General features: G+C 38.0%; 1 protein-coding gene across 4 annotated transcripts in view; it reads right to left on the reverse strand.

The window, feature by feature from the left end:
- The window catches only part of LOC112402222 (solute carrier family 22 member 10-like), a 40,612-nt gene extending 33,088 nt beyond the window's left edge, over positions 1-7,524 (reverse strand). For all 4 annotated transcript variants that reach the window (XM_024749007.1, XM_024749008.1, XM_024749006.1 and 1 more), the window contains exons 1-2: positions 7,004-7,524; positions 5,979-6,082 (exon numbers count right to left, since the gene is read on the reverse strand). In XM_024749007.1, coding sequence (XP_024604775.1) covers positions 5,979-6,082; positions 7,004-7,405 — 506 coding nt within the window. In that variant the 5' untranslated portion in view covers positions 7,406-7,524. The remainder of the gene's footprint in view (positions 1-5,978; positions 6,083-7,003) is intronic.
- Positions 7,525-9,037: the final 1,513 nt, after the last annotated feature.

Below are 9,037 nucleotides of genomic sequence, written 5' to 3' on the forward strand. Positions count from 1 at the left end.
GAGTCATGTACCAAAATGTTCACTGCAGCTCTATTTACAATAGCCAGGACATGGAAGTAACCTAACTGTCCATCATCAGATGAATGGATAAGGAAGATGTGGCACATATATACAATGGAATATTACTCAGCCATAAAAATAAATGAAATTGAGATATTCGTAGTGAGGTGGATGGACCTAGAGTCTGTCATACAGAGTGAATTAAGTCAGAAAGAGAAAAACAAATACCGTATGCTAACACATATATATACGGAATCTAAGAAAAAAAAATGGTCAGAAGAACCTAGGGGCAAGACAGGAATAAAGATGCAGACCTACTAGAGAATTGACTTGAGGATACGGGGAGGGGGAAGGGTAAGCTGGGACAAAGTGAGAGAGTGGCATGAACCTATATACACCACCAAATGTAAAACAAATAGCTAGTGGGAAGCAGCCACATAGCACAGGGAGATCAGCTCGGTGCTTTGTGACCACCTAGAGGGGTGGGATAGGTAGAGTGGGAGGGAGGGAGATGCAAGAGGGAAGAGATATGGGGACAAATGTATATGTATAACTGACTCACTTTGTTATAAAGCAGAAAGTGAACACACCATTGTAAAGCAATTATACTCCAATAAAGATGTTAAAAAAAAAAAGAAGCCAACAAACACATGAAAGGATACTCAACATCACTAATCATTAGAGAAATGCAAATCAAAACTACAATGATGTATCACCTCACACCAGTCAGGTGTGAGGCCAACATCAAAAAATCTACAAACAATGCTGGAGAAGGTGTGGAGACAAGGGAACCCTCTTGCACTGTTGGTGGGAATGTAAATTGATACAGCCACTATGGAAAACAGTATGGAGGTTCCTTAAAAAACTAAAAATAAAAAAATTTTTTTAAATAAACTAAAAATAAAACTACCATATGATCCAGCAATCCCACTATTGGGGATACACTATGAGAAAACCATAATTCAGTGAGTCATGTACCACAATGTTCATTGCAGCACTATTTACAGTAGCCAGGACATGGAAGCAACCTAAGTGTCCATTGACAGATGAATGGATAAATGGGATGTGGCACATATATACAATGGAATGTTACTCAGCCATCAAAAGAAATGAAAATGAGTTATTTGTAGTGATGTGGATGGACCTAGAATCTGTCATACAGAGTGAAGTAAATCAGAAAGAGAAAAACAAATACCGTAGGCTAACACATATATTTGGAATCTAAAAAAAACCAAATGGTTCTGAAGAACCTGGGGCCAGGACAGGAATAAAGATGGAGATGTAGAGAATGAACTTGAGGACATGGTGAGGGGGAAGGGTAAGCTGGGAAGAAGTGACAGAGTAGCTTGACATATATACACTATCAAATGTTAAACAGATAGCTAGTCGGAAGCAGCTGCATAACACAGGGAGATCAGCTCAGTGCTTTGTGTCCACCTAAAGGGGTGGGATAGGGAGGGTGGGAGGAAGATGAAGAGGGAGGGGATTTGGGGATATATGTATATGTATAGCTGATTCACTTTTTTATACAGCAGAAACTAACACAACAATGTAAAGCAATTATAGTTCAATAAAGATGTTTTTAAAAAAGAAAGCTCTCAAATAACATAAATTTACACCTGAAGGAACTGGCAAAGAGGAGAAACTAAGCCCAATGTTAGCAGAAGGAAAGAAATAACTAATAGCAGTTCAGAAATAAATAAAATAGAAACTAGGAAAACAATAGAAACCATCAACAAAACCAAGTCGCGATTTTTTGAAAAAGCAAACAAAATTGAGAAACTTATTTGACTAAGAAAATGAGAGAATATTTAAATTAAAAATTTTTTAATGAAAGCAGATAGATTACAGCTGATACTACAGAGATACAAAGAGGTTACTGCAGATATTTATAAGTGACAACATGTATAACCTAGAATAAAGGGGAAAATTTCTAGAAACATACAATCTACCAAGACAGAAACATTAACAAGTTCAGTATCTGAACACACCAATAATGATGAAAGATATTGAATCACTAATTAAAACCTCACCCATCCTCAAAAGAAAATATCCAAAATATTTAAACAACATATATAACTCAATATCAAGAAAAGTAAACAACCCTATATAAAAATGGGCAGAAGAACTGATTAGACATTTTTCCAAATACAAAAACACATGACCAACTGGCACATGAAAAGATACTCAACACTAGGAATCATCAGATAATGCAAATCCAAATCACAATGAGATATCACTTCAAAGCTATCAAATACTTATCGTGAAACAGACCACAAACAACAACTCTTGGTGAAAATACGGAGAAAAGGGAACTTTTATACATTGTTGGTGGGAATGTGAATTGGTGCAGAAACTATGTAAAACAGTATGGAGTTTCCTCAAAAAACTAGAAATAGACTACTGTATGATCCAGCAATACCACTTCTGGATACATATCTGAAAAGAAAAAATACACCATTCAAAAAGATAAGTGCATACAAATGTTCATAGCAGCATTATTTACAATAGAAAAGATACGGAAGCAACCTAAGTGTCCATCAACAGACGAATGAATGAAGAAGATATTATATATATTTATATATATATACACATATATCTACATACAATGGAATATTACTCAATGATAAAAAAGAAGGAGGGGCTTCCCTGGTGGCACAGTGGTAGAGAGTCTGCCTGCCGATGCAGGGGACACGGGTTCGTGCCCCAGTCCGGGAGGATCCCACATGTCGCTGAGCGGCTGGGCCCGTGAGCCATGGCCGCTGAGCCTGCGCATCTGGAGCCTGTGCTCCGCAACGGGAGAGGCCACAACAGTGAGAGGTCTGCATACCGCAAAAAAAAAAAAAGAAGGAAATTCTAAAATTTGCAACACCGTGGATGGGCCTACAGAGTATTATGCTTAGAGAAAAAAGTCAGACAGAAAAAGACAAATACTCTGTGCTTTCATTTATATGTGGACTCTAAAAAATAATACAAATGAATTATGTAATTATACAGAAACAGACTCACAAACTAGTGGTTACCAATGGGGAAAGGGAAGGGCGGGGGAGGCAAGATAGGGGATGAGATTAAGAGACATAAACTACTATGAATAAAATAGATAAGCCACAAGGATAAATTGTAGAGCACAGGTAAATGTAGCTGTTAATTTGTAATAACTTTAAATGGAATATAATCTATAAAAATATTGAATCACAATGTTATGTACTTGAAACTAATACAATACTATAAATTGACTATATTTAAATTTTTTAAAAAGACCTGATAATTTCACAGATGAATTCTTACAAATATTTGAAGAATAAACACCAACTCTTCTCAAACATTTCCAAAACACTAAAGAGGAGAATACAGTCTCAAACTCATTTTATTTATTTATTTATTTATTTAATATCTTTATTGAAGTATAATTACTGTACAATGTTGTGTTAGTTTCTGCTGTACAACAAAGTGAATCAGCTATATGTATACATATATCCCCCATCCCTTCCCTCTTGAGCCTCCCTCCCACCCTCCCTATCCCACCCCTCTATGTCATCACCAAGCACCGAGCTGATCTCCCTGTGCTATGAGGCTGCTTCCCACTAGCTGTCTATTTTACATTTGGTAGTGTATATATGTCAGTGCCACTCTCTCACTTCGTCCCAGCTTCCCCTTCCCCCTGTGTCCTCAAGTCCGTTCTCTACATCTGCGTCTTTATTCCTGCCCTGCCACTAGGTTCATCAGTACCATTTTTTTAGTTTCCATACATGTGTGCTAGCATACATTTTCCTGTTGTTTTTCTGACTTACTTTACTGTGTATGACAGACTCTAGGTCCATCCACCTTACAAATAACTCAATTTCGTTCCTTTTCATGGCTGAGTAATATTTCATTGTATATATGTGCCACATATTCTTCATCCATTCATCTGTCAATGGACATTTAGGTTGCTGCCATGTCCTGGCTATTGTAAATAGTGCTTCAATGAACTTTGTGGTACATGTATCTTTTTGAATTATGGTCAAACTCATTTTAGAAGACCACCATTTTCAAGATATCAAAATCAGATAAGGACACAACAAGAAAACTACAGTCCAACATCTCTGATGAATATAGATGCAAAAAATTTCTCATCAAAATAATAGCAAACCAAATTTAACAGCACATTAAAAGGGTCATACAATATGATGAAGTGTGATTCATTCCTAAGATGCAAGGAGTTCAACATATGGAAATCAATATACGTGATACACTATATTAATGGAATGAAAGTTAAAAATCATATGATCATTTCAAAAGATAAAGAAAAATCCATTTATATAATACAATATCCTTTCATGATAAAAATGCTCAATTAATTGGGTGTAGAAGGAACATACCTCAACACAATAAAAGTGATATATGACAAGCCTTCAGATAACATCGTACTCAGTAGTAACAATTTGCAAGATTTTCCTCTAAGTTCAAGGGAATAAAGGGAGCCCACTCACACCACTCTTATCAGCATAATCCTGGAAGTCCTAATCAGAGCTATCAGACAAGAAAAAGAAGTAAAATATATTCAAATGGGAAAGAAGGAATTATATTCTTTTTGTTACAGATGATATGAACTTGTATATAGAAAACCCGGAAGACTCAACCAAAAACTTTGTTAGAACTTATCTACAAATTCAGTACAGTTGCAGGAAACAAAATCAAACACATTTCTATATACCAACAATGAAATATCTGAAAACGGTAATAAAAGAAACAATCCCATTTACTATAGCATCAGAAACAATAAAATGATTAAGGAGATGAAAGATCTGGACACTGAAAAAAACAAGATGATGAAAGAAATTGAAGTGGACAAAAATAAATGGAAAGAACTCATGTTCATGGATGAGAAAAATTAATATTTTTAAAATGTTCACACTACCCAGAGCCATCTATAGATTCAGTGCAATATCTATCAAAATTCCAGTGGCATCTTTCACAGAAACAGAAAAAAACTGTCCAAAAATTTATATGAAATCACAAATGAACCCAAATAGTCAAAGCAATCCTGACAAAGAAGATCCAAGCTAGAAGCAGAACACTGTCTAGTTCAAGCTATATTACAAAGCTATAATAATCAAAAGAGTATGGTACTGGCATATAAAGAGACAGATAAACCAATAGAACAGAATCATGATTCGAGAGGTGACACATTCAGAGTCCACAATTTTCAGCCGTAAGATTAAACGACGTTAGGCTTACAGATGACAAGGGGTACTTTAAGCCTCCCATTTCCCCTATGGGAGACTTGAGTATGTGGCAGCCATTGCTGGTCCTCTTACTTTTGGATGACCCCTGCCAGGCACAGGATAACCCAAACTTCTGACTCCAAAAATTATGACTCCTGAGTTCTATAGATTAGTTACCTTATATTGTTGAAAGTATGACCTCTAATGAGGCTTTTTTTCTCTTACAAAATTAAACATACAGGTTATAGCCACAATTATTTCTAATTCAACTTCAGTACCATCTCACTGAGCACATAAATTTTATAGAAATCAATACTAATTACAGTGGGTAACCATGATATGAGGACTAATGTGAGAACCCACAAACATTTAGCTCACTGAATCCTTGGGAAAGGCCTACAATGCTGTTTCTTCAAACAGGCAGAACCTCCTATCTTGAAGCACCTTCCTCTCACTTCCCATTGGTAACTCCTTCTCACCTTTATAAATGAAGTTTATGGTAACTCACCTCAAACTACTATTCTGAAATGCACCTAGATCTCATGAAGAGGTCATTTCTGTGTCCAGTACAGAGAGCTCTGTGGCAACAAAATGACATTCATCACAATGATTCTAATTCTGCATTTCCATCTATAGCTCCCTTGGAACCAAGGCAACCCACAACAGTATAAATTGTATATTGGTACTCAATAAAGAATCTTTATGAAGCAATTAATCATAAACTGTGAGAACACCACAGAGGAATGGCAGCAGTGATCTGGAGACACTCACCTGTCTGAGAGATGGCCATATATGAGGCCCCCCACCAGCATTCCAGCCATGAATAGGGATTGAACCACTGGTTTCTGTGACTGATGATCACATACGAGGTCCCACTGGAAGAGAAGGGAACCAGCACAGAGAAGCTTCACAGCATCTTTTACCATTTGATGCGCACTCACTCCAATAGCCCTCAGTGAACACGCCCTCTGGTTTCCTTTACTACATCTACTCATCTGTGTCATTCATGTCTCAGCTTAAGCATGGCTTTCGCTAGATCCTCAGCTCACTCTCCCAGGTTATACCAGGGACAATCTTCATATTGACTGAGCACTGCATACCTCAGTGGTTCTCAATCTTTGTCACACATTGGAAAAATTAAGGTTTGTTTATTTTTTTTAATCACTGATGCCTGGATCACACCTATAGTGAAATACATTCTGATTTGTTTCTCTGACAATTAGTCAGGAAATGGAATTTTTTTAAGTTAATACAAATATTTCCAATTGCAACTAGACTGAGAACAAGTGACCAAGAATAATTTTTCAGGGCTTCCCTGGTGGCGCAGCGGTTGGGAGTCCGCCTGCCGATGCAGGGGACGCGGGTTCATGCCCCGGTCCGGGAGGATCCCTCATGCCGCGGAGAGGCTGGGCCCGTGAGCCATGGCCGCTGGGCCTGTGCGTCCAGAGCCTGTGCTCCGCAACGGGAGAGGCCACAACAGTGAGAGGCCCGCGTACCACAAGAAAAAAAAAAAGAATAATTTTTCACACATTATATCAAGTATGTCCTTGTCTAAACGTCAATCTTCACATTAAATTTTAAGCTTTGTGATAGTAAAATTCATAACCAGTTTGTTGATTTCATCATCCTCAGTTGTAATGTGAGTGTTTGGCAATTAAAAAGATAAACAATCACTGAAAGAATAAAAGAGAGCTGGTTATACCAGCTACTCAGTAACTGAATGTTTGAACAGTACCTATTTATGTTATTCTAAACACCCACACCATGTACTCAGAAGAGGTAAATGGGGCCTTTACCTCAGTCACGATGGTGGAGGAGAAGGACCTTCGGTCATACACCCAGCCGTCCACACAGGGCTCCGTGTCCAGGTCACTCATGTTGGGGAAGGTGCCGTTCAGTTGAAGGAGCTGCCACTGGGGGAGGAGGAAGCGATGACATTTCTCTGGTTTCAAGTTAGAATCCAACGGGATGAAGATTCTCAGGAGGACATCAGGGCTGAAGATCCCAGTGTCATTATCAGAGACAGTGTCATTATCAAGGATGGGGACCCAGCAGCGATGACCAGGAATGGCTGCAGTGAAGTTTTCCAGCAGTATGTGACAGGCTGCTATCATGACCGGAGGAAGAACGAAAACCATCTGAAGGATCTGGAATTTTCCCAGGCCACCAACTTCGTTCAGAAGCTCCTCAAAAGCCATTGTGAAGAGGCAATTTTCAAGAAAACTCACAATGAATTTGCAGAGGTAAGTTCAAAGGGAGAAAAATGTTTCCTTTCATTAACTCACACTAAATCTATGTGACCTCACATCAGTTTCTCATCAATGCTTCTCGTCACTTCGCTACTGCACCAGAACATTGGAAGCAGTTTCCCCAATCTGTCTGGAATCACGAGGTATTAGTTTTTTAAGTAAAGTCATAGAGAAAATTATTTACCAAAGATACTTCTATCTGATGAACATTAAATCTGTTTAAAGGTTTACTCACTTAACGTGCTTCTTCTCAGTGATTCTGTAAAATCAACATTGGACTTTGGCATGTACATGGTCTCTAAATAATCTAAAATATGCCTGCTACAGTCTTTAGTCATTTCCAGAAAATGGAATTTGAGAGACCCAGAAGTGAATGCTTTATGATTTTTCTGGGGAAAGAACAGAAAGCAAATGTTTTTCTTGTTTATACTGACTTTAAGTTACAATAATTAACAAAATATAATCCTTTGTTTCTAATTAAAGCATAGTGGGATATGGTGCGATTACTACCTTTTAGCAACTGATACGTGCTTCAGTTTCAGTCACACCCAGAACTCAAAATAATTTTAAATTCCTTCAAATAAAGACAGTGGAGAAAGAGAGGTGAGCTCACCTAAGGATTTATCTTCTGAGGTTTTCCCTTACAGAATATATTAAGGATCTTTTATGCGTTACTGGTCAGAATCCTGATGAATTGGTCACTATCAAGATGCTCCTGGCCTCTTTACGTCTAGTAATGCTTCTCGATTTCCAGTATGTATTTTACTTATATTAATATAACATTCCAGGTTTCTTATACTTACAATTTACATGCTACAACTTCCAGTCTGGTATACATTTAATTGAAGTGTTTATTGGTATTATTGAAGATTCACACGCAGTAGCAAGAAAAAATATAATGAGAATCTGCGTGCACTTCACTCGGTTTCCCCCAACAATAATATTTATAAAACTATAGTATAATAATCACAGCGAAGATATTGAGAGTGACACAGTCTACTGATCTTCTTCAGATTTCCCCAGTCAGGTTTTCCTGTACTTGTGTTTGTGTGTGCATGTAATTAGAACTGTATAGTGTTATCACCCGTAGCTTCCTGTGCCCACCGCCACAGCCCAGATACTAAATAATTCCCTCTCCACAGGAAATCCTGTTTTAGTACTCTTATACATGTACCAGCAACCCTTGCTCCTGTCATTCCCTTTCCTACCTTTGGCATCTAGTGATCTGTTTTCCATTATTTAAAAGTTGTTATATAGAGGGGAGGGATCGAAAGGGTGCAGTGGGAGGATGTGGAGCTCACCAATCCTTACACACGTGAAAAATACATCAACATGTGGAATAATTCTCACTGAATACTGAATGCAAATTGTCAGAAGAACCCTTAAACAAACAAAGCTTCAAGAAAGATTTCCACATAACAGAGGAGGACAGAAAAAAATGCCTATGGTCAGGATCCCAGCCCTGGAAAGGGATCTTCAAGTAAGAGAGAAATTTTGCAGGGGCAGACCCTCACCCTGAGGAGCTATCTGGTTGAGTCACAGCCTGGACATCCCAATCTGGGTTCCTGCGTGGATGAGACA

Source organism: Neophocaena asiaeorientalis, unplaced genomic scaffold (genome assembly GCF_003031525.2).
Source record: "Neophocaena asiaeorientalis asiaeorientalis breed wild unplaced genomic scaffold, Neophocaena_asiaeorientalis_V1.1 scaffold43, whole genome shotgun sequence".
NCBI lineage: Eukaryota > Metazoa > Chordata > Mammalia > Artiodactyla > Phocoenidae > Neophocaena > Neophocaena asiaeorientalis.